General features: G+C 40.4%; 1 protein-coding gene across 4 annotated transcripts in view; it reads right to left on the reverse strand.

Annotated features, from left to right (window-relative positions):
* LOC134648752 (Ca(2+)/calmodulin-responsive adenylate cyclase-like) overlaps positions 1 to 18970 on the reverse strand; it is a 104906-nt gene that overhangs the window by 3034 nt on the left and 82902 nt on the right. Inside the window, exons 8-20 of one of the 4 annotated variants that reach the window (XM_063503272.1) lie at positions 18202 to 18360; positions 15221 to 15365; positions 14485 to 14658; positions 13113 to 13193; positions 10509 to 10631; positions 8569 to 8847; positions 8031 to 8181; positions 7511 to 7661; positions 4952 to 5111; positions 4363 to 4446; positions 2895 to 3041; positions 1742 to 1955; positions 225 to 1479 (exon numbers count right to left, since the gene is read on the reverse strand). In XM_063503272.1, the coding sequence (XP_063359342.1) occupies positions 225 to 1479; positions 1742 to 1955; positions 2895 to 3041; positions 4363 to 4446; positions 4952 to 5111; positions 7511 to 7661; positions 8031 to 8181; positions 8569 to 8847; positions 10509 to 10631; positions 13113 to 13193; positions 14485 to 14658; positions 15221 to 15365; positions 18202 to 18360 (3123 nt within the window). Of the gene's footprint in view, positions 1 to 224; positions 1480 to 1741; positions 1956 to 2894; positions 3042 to 4362; positions 4447 to 4951; positions 5112 to 7510; positions 7662 to 8030; positions 8182 to 8568; positions 8848 to 10508; positions 10695 to 13034; positions 13194 to 14484; positions 14659 to 15220; positions 15366 to 18201; positions 18361 to 18970 lie in introns of all 4 variants that reach the window. The other 3 variants (XM_063503271.1, XM_063503270.1, XM_063503273.1) reach the window with 3 other exon arrangements.

The raw sequence follows: 18970 nt of genomic DNA on the forward strand, positions 1-18970 counted from the left end.
ATTTAATAAGATAAGATAAGACAATATAAGATAAGATAAGGAAAGGAAAGGCGAAAGGTAAGGAAAATTACACTAGATTGTTAGACCACCGGAAGCAAATAAATCATTTCCGAAAACAACATTAGCGGTCCATTGAACCGACAAAAACTGGTGAATTGGCATCCTTACCAAGTCTTAAAACGAAATGAGCAAACGTTTCAGACGCAAGAAGCAAGTATCCTCACCTTAATTCTAATTTCAATTCCTTCCGCTCCGCCTTGGGCGGATTAGGTTTGATAAGACTCTTATCGTCGAGCAGCCTCTGTATCTCTCTCTCGAAGGGCGGCACGCAGGCCACGTCGGTGGGGCTGCGCTTGCTGAACTGCCGGTCGCGGTTCAAATGTTTCAAGTTACTGGGTCGACTGCCGGAGCTCGAGAAGGAACCCGTCCGCTGCGCGAGCCGGTCGGGCACATCCTTCTTGTCCGTCTGACTGCATCCGTCGCGCTTCGCCGACGCGAGCATATTTATGATACTTCTCTGAAGCTTCTCCTCCTCGAAATTTATATTCTCCTCGACGAACTTGTCGTCGAGCGACGGCTTCCGGCCCATCTTGCGCTTCGCGTACAACTCCGCGATGTTGCCGGCGGGCGGTCTGTTCGAGCGGACCGGCGGGTAGTCGTACGCGGGGCTCGGGTGCTCGCGCGGCGGGCGGGGCGGCGACGGCGACGCGTCCGTCGTGCGCGAGTAGCTCTCGTCCGAGGAGCTGAGGCTGGGCGAGCGCGTGAGGGAGCTGAGCTCGTCCGCCGACGAGTGCACGCGGGGGCTCCGCGCGAGGGGCAGGCTCTCGCTGGAGCGCGGGCGCGGCAGGCGCGCGGGCGGGCGCCGCTTGTGCGCCGCGGGGGGCCGCGGCTCCTGCGGGCGCGGCCACGGCGGCACGAGCGCCCGGGGCGGCGGCCATCGAGGGTTCGCCGACGCGCCGTGCGGGGGAGGCGGGGGGGGAGTCTCCTCCGATTCTTTGTTCCTGCGGCCCTTGCCGCCTCTGTGGTTGTTCCCGTCGCTCTGGTGTCCGTTGCCAGGCAGGAGGGGCTCGTTTTCGGCGACCGAGGTCTCCCTCAGAGGCGGCAATCTGTTCGGCTGGGCCGCTCTCCTCGCCGAGTTCTGCAGCATGGCCAGGGGGGTCGCGACGCCGCCATAGGCGGTCGGCGGGCCGTTTGGCGGTTGACCGTTGGAGTGGTTGATTGTGCCGTTGCCGGACGTCGCTCGGTCGGTCAGGAAGTATGTTGTCATTTCGCCCTTTCCTTTGACTTTGACCTTTCCCCTGCAGACGAACTGGTAGGGCAGGTCCTTGAGGTAGTGGTGGACTTCTTCGGTGACCTGCGTGTGGTTGGGGAGGCCGGTGGAGTCCATGCGCGACGCCACGTTCACCGTGTTGCCCCAGATGTCGTACTGGGGTTTCCTCGCGCCGATCACTCCGGCGACTACCGGACCCACGTTTAGACCTGAAAAGAAACACAACATTTTTAATTATTTTAACACTTGGATCAATTTTATTACCGTCGGTAAAATATAGGTAAGGTCTTCTACCTTCAACCTAATACACCCTGTATTACTCACATCGCTTTAGTCTTGTTTATACTTTTTTATAGAAATTATCTTATCCATGTCAGATTTTCAGCGTAAGGCATGAAGTTCGTACTTTAGTTCGCCGAATAGCTCGCTTGAGTCAACAAAAGTGCCTAACAAACGAGACACGTTACTTACCGACTCGCAGCATGAAGTTGTTGTAAGAGTTGTCGTTGATGTCCTTGAGCTTGTCGCGCATGGCGAACACGAACTCGACCAGCGTGGCCATGTGCTTGCGCGTGCTAGCGTCGTCCAACATCTTCTTCTCAGGGATAAGTCCAACGGCCGCCATGTACGTGGATCCCACTGTTTTGATCTTGTCTATAGCGCTGAACCGATCATCGCCCAGTAGCTGCAAGTTATTATAAATCGATTAATTTGGCGTTTGATTGAAATACTCGATTTACTACAGCGAATCACTATAACATATTTTGTTGGCTTATGTACATAAGTTACATTAAGAGTTTACACATTTTTCAAAAGTGCAGGAGGAGAAAGACAATCGGAATAATGCTTAAAATGCCTAGAAAAGGGTTTTTTTGCACTAATGCCTATTCTTGAAACTATTTTAAGCGACATTGAGATATGTAATGTCAAGTTCACGCCTTGAATCAGTCGTCATGTCCTGTACAAACTGAGATCCTTGGATTGCGTTCTAATTACGAATTCTAGACTCGTTTCCATTGTAATTCTAACGAAACTATAAGCCGCAGCAGGGCCGTGACTAACATCCTTTGTTTTAATTTATTGATTTATTCTTCGTTACATATTATATTGTAGTAGACACAGTGAATCTGACTCACTGAGGTGTTTCGTTATGCACGTAATTCTATTATAGCATTCAAATAGCTATTTACGCGTATGTCTATATCTGTAGGTTCGAGACCTCAGGCCTCTCCTCCTACTAGATGGTGTTCTCAAATTATGGCACCTATGCAATTAAAACTGCACGAGGCCATGCCCTTGGCGGGGAACAGAACCCTATGGAGGAACCTGGTATTCAACAGAAGGACATGATGTCACGATCCTCGGTATTGAGGGACCGACTGAAGAAGAGATATCTGTATTAATATCCAACATCAATTAGCAGCCTTAATATCTGTTGTTGACTTTGAGTGACCCTAATTTATTTTTTCACTATCGCTATTATAACTATTATAAACGCACACATACATGTGTATACACCCATATAGACGGGTTTAGATGCAAGTGAAGTGAGCGAAATGCTCTAATATCCTGGTCACGGCACCAAATTGTAAACTATTACCTAGTGATTTTAAAATACACCTACCTCATCAAAGTCTGCAATGATCTCGTTAAGCAGCCGGAGACACTCCATGCCCTGGTTGTTGCCGTCCAGCTCCATGTAGAACTCGTGGTAGTTGGTGATGGAGGCGAACACCACGCCCACGCGCTGGTACGACTGGTGGTACAGGTCCTGCCGGCGCCACTTGTCAGTTGCGCGCAAGCCAGCGTAGGGCAGTGACATAGGCCAGTTCCAAAGTTAATTTTACGAGTCTGAGAGTTTGGATGATAGAAGGGGAGTGGGGTTTTAAGGCTGTGGTCAGCTTATTGTGTTCCCCGTGTATAAATTTATATTAACTTTCGGGGTTTTGATACATATTTTCCTTCTTGCTGTGTATTTATTAAAAAAGTGTCATTTTTTGAAAAATCCGGTCATTAAAAATGTATTGAAACGAATGCCTTTATACTCGTAATTAATAGTGCGTTATTTTTAAAACCGCACTGAATTTGATGTAATAGCAGCATCGTTTTCATATCAAATTGTTAGTAATTAGGTTTTGAATTTTTACGTGTTTTAGTTCGGCCAATGGTTATGTCACTGTTCCCTATTCTTGCTTGTTTAACAGCGAAGCATAATAAAAGCTAACATCGAATGATGGTGTAGTACTGCCACGGCAAACAACCGTATGTGCATTCTAAAACTAATTGAACGTGTACTTTATTCCATGACAACAAGGTACACAATTAAATGAATTCTCAAATGCACATTAATGTATTATCCTCAGCTCGTGAAATATGAACAGCGTGTATAAATCATAACATGACAAGGAATGAATTGCATGTAGTCTAAAATGTGAATGATTCATGACTAATTCATATTAAAACATGACGTCAAAATTGAAAATGAATGAGTTGCGTGTAGACTGAGATGTGAATGATACATGCATAAGCCCCCCCACATAAGCAAGCCACAGACCATGGTTAGGAAGCATTGAAGCAAAATATGATAGACAAATATTTTTAAAACTATGCACTTAGTAAATATGATTTAAAGCTGATATTCCCATTTTTTTCATCTGAAGGTGAATTCATTTACCAAAAGCACAAGTCAAAATTAGCAAATTCATGATTCCATCGTGTCTATATATGTCTATCCTTAAAGCGAATGTAGTGAAAATTAAAGTATAAAATGTCACAATCAAGATGGATATCGATGAAGCCATGAATTGATTTTTTGATTCATTAAACACCATAAATTTATCTGACCTTTTATATAAGTAAAACGGGACTTCATCTTGCGATAAACTTAAACTCAAGTAATGAGTCAACATCGTATTAGTTTAAATCAATATAAGTGTTATACACATGTAGGCACATTTGCGACTAGTTTAACTCGCTAGGTCAATAAGTTCATCATGTTACAGAAAGCACATACCAATTATGAAAAAAGCATTCAAATGGAAAAAATGCATGGATGTTAATAGCAATTTGATTGAAGCTCGAGTAGTACTTACCATGTTGGTCCGGAACTGGTTGTCTAGGAAGTGTGTCGCCACGTGAGCCGGCAGGAGGTTAAATAATATCCTTCTGTTTGACGCCTGGAGTGGCAAAACAAATATCAATAAGAATGTTACGCAAACAGGAAACGTTCGCATGGAAAACACGGCATTTAACTAGATTTGCTATGTCGGCGGCCGATCGTAAAATTCGCCAGATCATTAAATTCCTACGCATATCATGAAACGTCGCCATTTCATGATTCACGTGTAAAACGTGTGCTAGTATTAACATAATTATTGTCTTATTCCATTAGGCATTATAAGTTATTAAATTCAGAGGCATATATCATAACTTATAATTCGTTTCTCCTTGCCTGTCACAATGCCTCTGAATGTTAGAAGGAGAATAGAACACATTTTATTTCCGCTACCCAAAGGTTGACTGGAAGAGATCGCTTTTTAGCGATAAGACCGCCTGTTGTTTACCTCTGCTTGTGTTTCTGTTTTCTTTTTATATTGTTTTCTTTTACTGGGGTGTGCAAAAAAGAGTATTTGTATTGTATTGTATTTTATACGTCGGGGGAGTTTTCTAAATAAGGCATACTTGTAAGGCATCCATGTCTCTCTTCTCATCCCTGGCCTGCGCCTGCCACAGGAAGTCTAGCCGCGCCGTCCACTCAGTCTGTCGCGCGTGCAGCAGTACTGCCAGAGCGAGAGCGAGCGTCCAACCACACGCCACGTATGCGGACCCGATTATACCTGGTCTGAAATAGAATAAACCATGCAATTACTATATTCGTTTCAATATTGTTCGATTGGCTATAAATTATTTTACTGTACATATGGGGCTACTTTTTCGCACTAGTGCGTAAAATAGCACTTTTCGTGTGTTTTCGAAACTTTAAAGTGCCATATGTACTGTAAAACGTTGTTCGATACACGTGCGAATAGATAATTCGCATTTCCTCTTTTTCGCACTTGTATCGAAAATAACTATTCTTTACAGTACATACCGCACTAGTGCGATAATTAGCACATTACGCAACTATGTCGAAAATTTAAACGGCCGTCTGTACTGTAAAACGTTGTACGATATATGTGCGAATAGGCAATTCGCAACTCGTGTCGATTTCAAACACTCCCTTCGGTTTTAATTTATCGCCACTCCTTTCGAATTTCCTATTTTTCGCACTTGTATTGTAATGCTCGTAACCGTAACTATTTGATTGCACTTTTTGTATCAAAAACTCCCGTCCAACGCGCAACATGCATATAACACGCACTCGTGTTTTGACAAATGATGTGTAAGGTACGAGGGGTGTTCAAAATATTCTCGGTATGAGAATGAAAACAAACAAGTACGAAAAGTTTGATATTTTTATTTTTCAATATACTCCCCCCCTATGTTCATACACTTAAAAGATCGATCAATTATTTTTTTTAATCCTGCATAAAAATATTTTTTATCTTTGGTGTAAAAATGCTCCTCCACTGCCGCCTTCAATGCTTTATCATCGGAAAATTTATTTCCACGCAGATCCTTTTTAAGATTGGGGAACAAAAAGAAGTCGCTGGGGGCTAAGTCCGGACTATACGGTGGGTGAGTAACAGTTTCAAACCCACATTCAACAATAGCTGCCTTGGCAATATGAGCAGTATGGACGGGGGCGTTGTCATGTAGAAGCATAACACCTTTGGTTAACTTTCCTCGCCTCTTTTCTTTGATTGCATCCTTTAATTGACGTAGAATGTTAGCGTAGTACTGTCCTGTGATATTTACACCTTTTTCTTTATAATCGATCAGTAATACTCCTTCACAATCCCAAAATATCGTGGCCATGACCTTGCCAGCTGAAGGGATGACCTTGAACTTCTTGGGATGAGCTGAACCCTTAATGTGCCACTGCATGGACTCTTGTTTACTCTCTGGGTCATAATGATGAACCCAGGTTTCATCTCCAGTAACTATTCTTTGCAGCACCTCATCAGGATTTTCACCGCACAGGTCAATAAAATCGGAACAACAAGCTACACGCATGTCTTTTTGAAGCCGAGTCAGCATTCGCGGAACCCATCTTGCACTTACTTTTGACATATTAAGATGGTCATGGATAATATCATGTACGGTACCAATAGAGAGATTGGTTACTTGTGCTATAGATTTTACCTTCACTCGACCATCTTCCAATATAAGTTTTTCCACTTTATCAATATTTTCTTGTGAAGTAGCTACTACAGGCCGGCCAGGTCTAGGGTCGTCTTCAACACTCTCCCTTCCACGTTTAAACTCGCTTGACCACTTTTGAATGGTAGATAAAGAAGGAGCAGACTCACGGTAAACACAATCCATTTCCTCTTTTATGGTTTTTTGATTTTTACCCTGTTTTGTCAAGAATTTTATCACGCATCGATGTTCTAATTTAGTTAACATTGTCAATTCCCACATGATGTTCATGTTTGTTCAGCAATTGCAGAAAAACAAAAGAACATCTCGGTTCGAATTATACTTTTTTTTAATGTCAATGAATAAACCTTAGCGGCCAGTAACGAAAGAAATTTTAGAAGAGGTTGTAAGATATCAATACCGAGAATATATTGAACGCCCCTCGTAGGTCGAAATCAAAACACGCGAGTAGAGGTAGAAACTTCTGTTGTGTGTTCAGTGTAAAATTTAAAGCGCAAAAGGGCTTTTTCTAAAATAAATATCGAAAACCCGATTCTTTCAAATCTGGACATTCTTGGGCTCATTCTACTCAGAATCGACAGCACTCTCCATCCTACCATTAAAAAAATATGTCCCAAAATGTCCATTCCATTACGCCACGTTTTTAGTATGAGAAAAAATTTCACTTGTATGTAACGTGACGTATTAGTGGAATGTACAATTTTCATACAAAATTTTGGGACAACTTTTTTTATCACCAGGATTGAATATGCTAGTGATTCTGAGTTGAAAGAACCCAAAAACACCAGGATCTGGGAGAATCGGGTTTTCAATATTTATTTTAGAAAACGCCCAAAAACAAGTCAATAAGAGGGTAGACGATATCTACGGTGTGTGGATAAATAACTAGCTAGCAGATTGTCAGTTACTTTCACATGTTAAATATTAAATAACCATGGTGGCCTGAAATCGTAGTTTACATTCGTTCGATCAACTCACTCGGTCATGAGATCATAGCAGTCGAACAAGTCTTTATGGTAGGCCATGATGACGGCCATGTACCCGGCCGTCATGAAAGCTAGGAGGATGCCTTTGATCAGGATCGGCAGCCGCAGGAACACCGCTACCGCTAACATGCTGAGACAACAACCTGTAATTTTAATTATTATATTATTTGGATGCACTTAAAATGTATAATTATGAATTAATGACGTTTTTGTAGGTGCTACATCTGAAGCCATTTAAAGAACAGTGCTCGTTAATATACCGGCTATTAGATACTTATCGCATAAGTACGTGTTAAGGCGGAATTCCACCAGTGTGCGACACTGTACGGCACAAACATATTCAGTACAAAAATACTTGTACCGCACACTGATGATTTTTGCGTATTGGATGTTTAGCAACAACTCATAAAATAGGTGAACACATTGATATTACAAAGTTTACCTATCATTACTCTTCCTAATACCAAACTCACCAGAAAACGTAGCTCATAACGTTAGAGTGTGTTACATACCTAAAGTGATATAAAGAGGAACAGGGCAAGCCCGATGATCAGTGCTACTCCATAACGCGGCGGCTATGTCACCAGACGTAGCTCGGATGTCCGCCATAGTGGTTACGTTCTCCGTCAGGTTTCGGCACACGTCTACCTCTCTACACGTCACCTGGAATTAACAGAAGATATTCATTATTGAAATACAATTTTAATAGTTTGAAGAGGAAATCGGAAAATAAATCTCTTCTCAAGTAAAGCACGATCGTATACACAAACAGTAATCGCATTTATCAAGTCAAAATGATGACAGATGTTTCAAGGTAAGCAGAATTTTTGATGCTAGCGGCAGAGTGAGTACTCCCGCTGACCACTTTAACTCCTTATTCATAAAACTTTGCAATCTAACAACAATTTTTCAAACAGAAATATCAATTAGAGAACAGACGATCATCAACGGTTTGTTAGATTTGACAAAAGTTCATGAGGAACGCCATAAGACCGTAAAAAAGACTAGTTGCCCTTAGTTCTTAGTGACCTTTTGATGTACGTTACTTACCACATTGACCTGTCCCACAGCATATCCCAGCACAATCGTGAAGGTTGTGATGGCGTTCCTCAAGGCGAACGGACGGGAGACATCGCACGGTATGAGCCGCAGTCTCGCAGCCAGCGTCAGGGCGAGCACAGCTGCCGACCAAGCGAAGGCTGTGACGAAGAGTAGCAGCAGGATGGTGGTGCGGGGTAGTATGGCGGCTTGTAGGGCGCCCGCGGCGGCCACGGCCCCTAGTGCCGCGCCGAGCGAGCCCGCCCAACCACCGTCCGTCGATGCACGATACTGGAAATTAGATTGCCTGTATAGGTGTTGCTGTATGTATTATGTACTTGATGATGAAGGCTGGGCCTTATAAGGATCGGTCCACGTAAAATAAATTTAGCAAACAAAATGTGGAAAGATTTCCACATTTTGTTTGTTACAATTGTTACAGTATACAGTTGTATACTGTAACAATTTCAAAGTCATGGTATTCAAATACTATTTTTCACGTCTCAATTGGTTCACAACGTGCATGGTGTTAAAAAAAACCAGTTAATTTTCGTCGATCGTAAGCAATGTCAGAGTAAACTATCCGAGTTGACTAACCTATGTTATCAGAATTACAAGCACCATGAAATAAGTTCATGATTGTCATGTTGAAATAAGCATGTCGAATATGGTCTTCTTATAGATTTGTATTTTACTAGAACATAACGTTGGAAGCAGATTGTATGCCTATATAAACGATGATGATGACTAATAATGATAATTAATAACTAAATATTTAAAATAATTTTAAGAAGTAATTTGTATTTTCTCTAAAAGAAGAAAATTAGCGACAGAAGTGATGTATGGCGAAGTTTTTTTTTTTCATTAGCTGACCACGTACCAAACAATGCAGGTAGTTTTTTTAAATAAAAGCATGAAATTTATACGTCAAACAGTTTCGATTTACTAGCTTGACTCTGTTCGGAAAGAGTCGTGGAATGTATGGGGCCCAATACATTCCACGACTCTTCTCTTTCCGCACAGACTCTAATTGTTAATTGAGCGAACCTCTATTCTACGCCTTTCAACTCTGACATTATTATGTACTACTAAGAAAATCTATACCTACTCAGCACAGCGTAGAAATAGGCAAAAACAACTCACCATTTCTAACGCGTCCTTGATACAATCATAAGAAATCGTATAAATATATAAACATCTCTTTTAAGATACGTATGCACATAATAATATACCTCAGTAGTTCATTTCGTAGAAGAATCGCTCTTGAGTTATAGCCTAGTTTACATGCCCGCCGTAACTTTATTGGCTCTTAATTCTGGCAATACGCCACAATCACGTATCGAAACACAACACCGAACGTGTTTCGTATTCTAATGAGAAACCAATCGAGATAACCAATAGATAGACAGGTACACGTAGAAGTAAAAGATGCTATTCCAGAGAGAAATTTATTATGTATGCGCGTGCATAGAATAGTTTAGATACATTAAATTACTACATTTGCACGGATCCACAACCACTGTTTACCCACTCTTGTTTGTAGGGGGATATCAACTTCCTTATGATAGTAGCTGAATAAATAAACCTTTGCAAGTGGACAGGTAGGGAACTAATATTTACCTGCAAACCTCCTATTTATTTATTTATGCATTTCAACTTTGTATCTTTTAGCGTCAATACAAATACGTAGAAGTTGTTAAGAGTTACAAGTAGCCGCCGCCAAAATGCCGCGCTCCCATACAATAGAAGTTATGCTAGAATGTTTATGCCGAGTTTAATGAAGGTGTGTCGTTTTTGAGAGGGATTCAATTGTACGGCATCGGCATGGCGGCGGCTAGGTTCTTGTGAATCTTAACGCTCGATAACGAAATATACCTAAAGATCTCAATGAAAGATGAGGGGTATAACTCGCGCCCTACTTGTAATCAGAAACAAAAATAAGCCATAAGTACCTGTCCTTCCTTAGCGGCATCTTTAAAGCAGAGAGTGAGCAGGTGCACGTGCGTGGCCTTCTCGCGGTGCACGGAGCGCGCGTCGATGGCCTGCGCCAGGTACTTGTTGACGCGGTTGCTCGGCTGGTGGTACACAGACGAGTGACGCTTTTTCAACGGCCTCTTGAACTTTTCCGTCACTTTATTCTGTGAAAACATTCCAGTTCAACGCAACCGACTTGATTATGTCACTTTTGGGGATGTGATGATGCGACATGAAGGAACTGCACATTCAAACGGTTAGGGCGGGGCGATGGTCGTGAGGGGTACACAGGGCCACCACATGCCGACAAGATGCTTCGTTCTGATTTCTCCAACTGACCTTTGAATGGAAAAGTTCCGGGCTCCGAGGCAGCATCACATCATTAGAATACAAGTAAACATAGTATTTACAAACAAAAATACAGTTTTGTAGAATTAATCGATTACGAGGAATAGGTACTCTGAACATGTATACGAAGAATTCTCAAAGACAACGTAACGTATTATAGAAGTTACAAACTGATATATAGATATATGACGGATTTTGAGAGATATTTTTAAGACTAAAAACTTTGTGATTTATAATTTCCAATCATGAGCACCTTTATTAAGGACTGTTTTTTAATCAACCGTTAATAAAATTTTAAACTAATTTTACGTTTTAACTCACGTTTCGTTTAAATTCAACAATTGCTATAAGACAGTTCATTAACTCTAGCTCAATGCTACTCTCACACATGCGATCTCTCTGTTAGTTCGTTTTATCTGTTAGCTTCTAAAAATCAGACCTAAATCGAACACTCATGAAAAAATTACCAAACACAAAGTGAAATAGGAAACACACTAATATTAAGGGCACTCCATGCAATTTAGTCGACAGTTGGGAGTCATGCCATGCTCTAGTGCTCGGGTGACTACGCAGTCGGGGCAGCGAGTGAAACACAGTTCAGTGCGCTCGGCTTTATTCTCAGACAAAACTGAACTTAAAATTATCTCAAATACACATAATAATTCGACAATTTTGAAAGAAAATAGGCCCAATAGGAATGGTGAATAGTGAATGATTTTTGAGTGCTCACGTAGCTTGTTCTTATTTCCCCTCATCGACTATCTATAACAGTGCCAACGCTCAGTGTTCCGAACAAGTGAAACCACATTACTTAAGGTCAATATCGAGACTTTTGGAAAATTAAGTGCACTTCGCCCAGTGGAGGTGTGACACAACGGTACACATACACAACAGTGCGCTTACTGTCCCCGCGAGTATCTGTTGTGGAACTAATGTCCAAGGGCGGAACATCTGAAAAACAACGAGCAGACGTACCAGATTAGTTGCTGGTATATCCAGACATTTCTTACAATTACATTACAGTACCTACCCCTATTTTATACTGGTTTCATAACATTATGAGAGCTTGGAAATAAATTTCACACTCTTGGGCCAATTCATGAAAGAAGAATTAACAATTTGTGCGTAAGTACATTTAAGATACGTACGTGAAAGCTTGAACACACCAGCAACTAAATGGGGAAACGTGGGGAAAAAACGAAACGTCTGTGCTGTGCTGACATTTAGAAAAAAAATGGTGATCTAACCGGTGACATTGAATACCTACCTAACATTTTCAGAGTTTTAGTGCAGTGTGAGACAGGGTTTAAAGCTCGGATTCCAAAACGTCTACCCGGACCGGCACTGCTCGGATTTCCAAAAGCTTGTTTTATTTTGAAGCAAAGCCAAACTTATCTTAAGTATGATTATTTCCGCACAGGAGGATTTTCTGCAAGATTCGCAAAAAAGCTTAAATGCGAAAGTTGAAATAGATAAAGCAGCATTAATTTATCGAAATCTATCAATCCAAATCCAAACTATATACTTGGAAATCATAAAGCGAGGTTATGTGTTCACACAAACAAACGCCATCGCGATCGTCAACTCTCGTTATGCGTATAATTATCCGTAAGCGGGAAATCATAAAACGCGGCGAAAATAGATTACGGTCTTTGTACCGGCTACCGGCTAAGTACCTATCGCCAACCATAGGTATTCTAAATCCTAGGTGCAAGAGCGGAACGCACACACAAGGCTCGGCAAATATAACCTTTGCGTGTTGTGCGCTCCGTGCGATGTACGTATGCAATGTTTGCGAGCTTATCTGCGCTATTTTTAGATTATAATCAATCAATTTTAGATTTATGCGTTCTCCAGGTATATTACTTACCTATCAGCAATTGCGAGGAAATAGTTATATGATACAAAAATAGTTATTGAGGAGTTCCATCGTGAAGCGGTTTCGAAAGCTGAATTATATGGCTATTATATTTCACGAGATAGTAGATTGTGAGTTTGACAATCTAGTTAGTACAAAACGGTTGCGATTTAGTTAAACAACTTCACGATATATTTATTCTCAATAATTTGAGTGCATTGTTTATTGGCGAGCCGGCACAGGTAAGTAAAGCTAGCGTGGATAAGCTCATGGTGTGTAGGTATGAGGCCGTGTGGACCGTGGGGTGCGTGGAGCGGACGTGGTGCATGACTGCGTCGAAGGTTTGGTGCGAGGGGTCCGCGGGCCGCGCGCTCACGTCTTCCGCGCGCATGGCCGCCAGCCGCAGCGCCTCTGCCGAACCCGGCTCCGCGTGCAGCGCGCGCCGCAGGTCCAGCACCTGCCATGCCAGATCACACCGCTACAACCTCCTTCACGATCCTTTGGATAATGTGCGGTATATTACAAACTTCAATCCGTACCGTTCAATGTTACGCCGTACGTGCTCATATGCATCTTTCCCTCGATATATTTACTAGTCTTACAGTGAACCGCACATTATGCAAAACAATTTCAAAAGCTTCGAGACACGTTGCTTACAACATCGAAGTGTCGAGTGGCTCGACATAAGGTGTAGCCCCAAAAGCCTTAGTTCGACAAGCGGGACCTTTACCTTAGCTAAGGTATACACCGATACCTACATGAGAGAAAGAGCATTTGGTCCTTCTTCCCTACAGATATAAATAAATATAATTTTATGGTCCAATAAATACAGCCATGTATTTAAATTGTTAATGGATTGATTGGGACATAAAATGACAATAACAATATATAGTAAAATTTAAAATTAAAATTAGTGTATTTGATTGTGAATGGCTGGTATAGAGTTTAGGTTAATGTTGTGAATTCTAATTAACATCATTGAAGCCTACAACCAATGCCTAATTGATTTTAAATGCAATTATAGAATGCGTCAAAAGCATGGTGCAAGAACTAGTGAGTGGTGAGATTCAAATATTGATAAACACTATCAAAATTAACTTTACTCTTACTACGAATAGGGAAGTTTTGCGATGCTCTTTCTACCACATCGTGTAGACATTATTGTGTAGGTGATAGGATCCATGATAGTCAATAATAAATGTGTACTTTAGTAGATACTAGATAATGCACTTCAAGTGTTTGACGTGAACATCCATTGGTATAATTAATGGGTGCACGTTGAGGTGCGCTTCAATCGATTAAAGACATCAATTTTAATGACTTCACATGGGACCCAGCACCTGATATGATTATTCAAAGTACTGCTCATAAAAATCTAGCACTCTATGCTATTTATTGAGTTAATTAATTTCGCTAAATAAATATAGGATCATAGGGGAATAAAAATTGAATTTAAGAAACATAGACAACTTACCTTTAAGAATCAGAAGCGAACCTCCGAAGCGAGAATTTAAATCACTCGATCGAAACATTCTGAAGGATAAGAAAAGCCGCGGAGACCGGCCTTGTTTTGTTTAGCCATGTCCAGTAAAGTGCAGTCGAAATTTTTAAACGTCAAAGTGAAAGAAAGTACGAACATGTTTACAAACTTTTTCTGGCTATTCTAGCCATATTTGAAGGCTATATTTGTCAGACGAAGTTTGTAACAGTAAACAGATTAAAGTTGTAAGAGTTATAGAAAGAAATACCTTCCTAGCTGCGTTGGCTTTGAGCTCTTGTGGCGAGGCGGCCATGTTTGAAAAGGGGACGTCCACGTTGAACTTGATGGAGTGCAACAACTGAACGACGACATTGGAGACGTTCTTGAAGGAAAGCTTGCGTCGTGACGCCGAGCCCAGCCCCACGCCCGACGACAAACACATCTGGAAACCGGCAAAATGCTTCCTTACTCTAACACATTACACCAACATACATTTTATATACAGCTCCAAGAGTTAAGGTAAGGCAACACCGAGACAAGAGGATAACGATGATGCTGAGAACATTCTGGAACACGTTTACATATGGACTCGCATAGACGACATGCAGGCAATGCACCATAGACATTCAATACTTAAATAGTCTATATTACAAAATTAGGGGAGTTTTGCTGAGACTTGTCTTCTTAGAAAGTTAATTTTGCTATACAGTTATATCCAAGGATGGCTGTATATTTCCTGCGACCATATCGAGTTTAAGGCAGGTAACGCACGGCACAACGCAAAAGTGGATTTAGGTAATGACAGTCGCTAGCACCATAGGTATACTTAAATACTCGGGTGCCAAACGATCGCATGAATCATATTTTATAGCGGGAATGACCTCATTGAAATCTGCTTTGTTGCTAAAAAGTACATTAAAATCGATGATTAGCGTGGTGCCTAGTGTTAACTGGCTATGATGAGTTGGTGGCACGAAATACGTAGAGGTGTAGAGTGTACTGACTTTTCTTCGCCTCGGCGGTGGGATGATGAAGTAGGTTTGTATGGAGTGGTCGCGAAGGTAGGCGTTGCGCGAGGCACCGTGCCCAGGTTCAACCTCGTATGCGCCGCCCAAGCACTCCAGTGTAGCCTGTGTTACGTGCACTCGTCTGAAATAAAGCAATAACTTGACATCAATAACTAAATCTACTCTAACTAACTAAAACAGAACCTTTAACAAAAATATTTAGCTGTTCTTTAGGATTCGGCTGCCGAATAAATACTGCGAAGGTATTATGAATACCTAATACATACTACTATAATGAATGAATGAAATGAATGAAAGAATGAATGAATGAAATGAATGAATGGATGTATAAATGAAATGAATGAATGAATGAAATGAAATGAATGAATGAATGAATGAAATTATTTATTCCAGAAATAGTTTCCATATGTTACAATAAAATTAAACTATTAAACTAAAATCTACAATTAATACTATATAAAAAACGATGGTTGATAAACGATAATCTCCGGTAGCTATGGTCGTCGCTGGCATAACAGAGTTTGATACAGTAGTAGGAGTAAGTTATTGGGAATTCCTTAAAAGACTAAAGTAAAATAAGTACCTATATTTGTAATTTTGATTAATATAATAATTATATTCTCAAATATCAAAAGACTGGATGACGCCTTGTAACAAAAAGGTAATAATATAATATAATACAACTGTACTACCTATTAAAGTACCTACATCACAACTATAATCGACATTCGACATCAGTCGTGGAAAGGAAGTAATATACGCTTATGTCAATCGTTGATGGATTCTTCAGATCAAAGGACCAACTCGTATGTGTTCATTAACATGGCCGGTCTACAATTGACTGGCATTAAACAACGTTTAACTATAGCTGAATTAGGTGTTTGGCAAAAATTACAGTTTCAAGCAGTCTAGACTGGTATTTTTAGGGTTCCGTACCCAAAGGGTAAAAACGGGACCCTATTACTAAGACTCCGCTGTCCGTCCGTCCGTCCGTCTGTCACCAGGCTGTATCTCACGAACCGTGATAGCTAGACAGTTGAAATTTTCACAGATGATGTATTTCTGTTGCCGCTATAACAACAAATACTAAAAACAGAATAAAATAAAGATTTAAGTGGGGCTCCCATACAACAAACGTGATTTTTGACCGAAGTTAAGCAACGTCGGGCGGGGTCAGTACTTGGATGGGTGACCGTTTTTTTGCTTGTTTTGCTCTATTTTTTGTTGATGGTGCGGAACCCTCCGTGCGCGAGTCCGACTCGCACTTGGCCGATTTTTTATAATTTTTTTTTTATGTTTGACGATCTTTTTGTGAAATTCTTAGTGTTTTTGATATGTATGATAATCCAATGTTATTATGGAATAATATTAACATCAATAAATTGCTCTGATAATTAGATTAAGATAATATGTACCTATGTAATACCTAATTACTATTCATAAGTACTTGTTGCTAGGCCTACATGAATAAAGTATATTTTTGAATTGAATTGAATTGAATCGCATTTACACAATCAAGGTTTTCTTTTTAACTGATATCGATTACTTAGAAGTCTAGTCTTATTGTAACACAAAATACGCAGTTCTCAAGTCGCGAATGCGTATTCCATTACAAAGGCGTGTTCTTACAAAGTCACTGACAAAGGGGACTTTGACTCGATGTTCATTAAAAAGAAAGTTAACCTTTTCTGCAATTGCAGTGTCTCCTACACAAATAAAAGGATAATGATCATGCAAATAGTGCTTGAACTGGAGAGAGATGGAGCTGATTATTGTTTGAGAGCATTTCAATTCTGTATGTTGAGAGGCAGCTTTTTTATACAGTCCTTTGTTATTAAAATATATTCTGAATCATCATGGAGTTTATATATCGTTACAGTGAGTGTTTATTTATTTATTTATTTATTTAAACTTTATTGCACAAAATATATACAACAATGTACAAATGGCGGACTTAATGCCAAATGGCATTCTCTACCAGTCAACCATAGGGCCAAACAGAGATACCTTCAATTGGTGCAGAGAGAGAAAAAATATTGAGTGAGTTAAAAAAAAGCAAACTATACTTATAAATTACATAAATAAATAAAATATATATAAACTACCACATATTTATAAAATACATACTATAAATATAATAATGATGGATATTATTCGAATTGTTTATTTTTATTTGTATCGTGTTTTATTTCTAATTAGGGTTATTACGGACATCAAAATTTACTCATAAACAATACATACCTATATTTTATCCATTTGTTAGTCATCGATTAGTTTAAAACGATTAAAACGATACCCTGGCGTCCTATTAAATTCTAGATAATACATTACCACTTAAAAGGCAATAAAGCAAATTACTTTTCGTTCGTTTGATGATAGGTAGGACATTTTAGGGATTAACTTAACACAGCTTTTTTTCCAAGAGAATATTGTATGACTTCTAGTTACAGACTCGTATTACTTTCGTTTGATAGTCAAACGATCGGACTGGATGTAAAACTAAGCGTGGGCATTATGTAGCCTCGGTTCATGTAAGGCTTCACGAAGCTTAGGTGCCTACATCAAATAAATTTAAATCAATATAGCTTGAATATCAGGAGTGACTGTGATAAAAAAGAATAAGTATATAACTGTACTGTACTGTACATAACGGTATATTTTGCGGTAGAAATTAAATACAAGGCACCCATGTGGAACAAAACCTTAATATCACTGCGCTCAGAACTACGAACAGACAAGATTACTCTTCTATTCCTAAAAGTATTCATTAAAAAAGAAATTTCGATAACTACACTACTAATGCCAACCCTTCCCCGCTAACCGCGCTAACGGCTGACCGCGCTCGCTTCGCTTCAGGCCGAGCCGCCCAAATGCCGCGTGTAGCTTGGACACTTCCAAGGGTCGTTGCTTGTCGACCAGCTAGGAACACTGCATATGATCAGACCTATATCACGTACCCAGGCTCCCCGCCCGCCTCCATGTTGTTGGCGAGCGTGACGTCATTGGACCACACGTCGTACTGCCACTTGCGCAGGCCCAGCACGCCGCACAGCACGCGCCCCGTGTGGATCCCCACGCGCATGTTTAACTGTACATCAGTCGCTTCCACTACAGATCTGAAACAATTATTCATGCTCATTTAATACCTATATTGAAGAAATTTCTACGATCTGCCACGATAGTTGCACATTAAGAGAATCAAACAAATTCAAAAGCGATTCCTCGTTTCTTTTCCGTATGTCATCAGGGGAAACTTCGCTTGCTAAACTCACACAGCGCTCGTTTAAAACATTTCAATAGGTATGATAATTCTCGTGGGTTTTCGGAACTTTCGGCCTTTCGGTAAAACGTGTATTGAATTACTTACCTAATGTTGGATCTCATAGCTTTATACCCAAAATATTTTAAGCGCATATTAAAAATAATAGGAACCAGTATAAAACACATTTACATAAGAATAAAGGCTCAATTGGGTACTTTCCTCTACTTAAAATAAATTATTTCACACCGTGCACGAAATAAAGCACAGATAATTATTTAAAAAAACATAGATAGCGAGTTAACCGTGACGTCACTACACTCGTTTTCATATAAGTAAATTCCATATTGGCAAATCGTCTTGACGGTTCTAAAAAGGAAGCTGATTTGACTAGTAGAATAGTACCCAATTATAGTTCCAAAATTTTATTATAGCTTTTTCACTCCTAGATTTATACGCTTTTACCT

The sequence above is a fragment of the Cydia amplana genome, chromosome 6 (assembly GCF_948474715.1).
Source record: "Cydia amplana chromosome 6, ilCydAmpl1.1, whole genome shotgun sequence".
Taxonomy (NCBI): Eukaryota; Metazoa; Arthropoda; class Insecta; order Lepidoptera; family Tortricidae; genus Cydia; species Cydia amplana.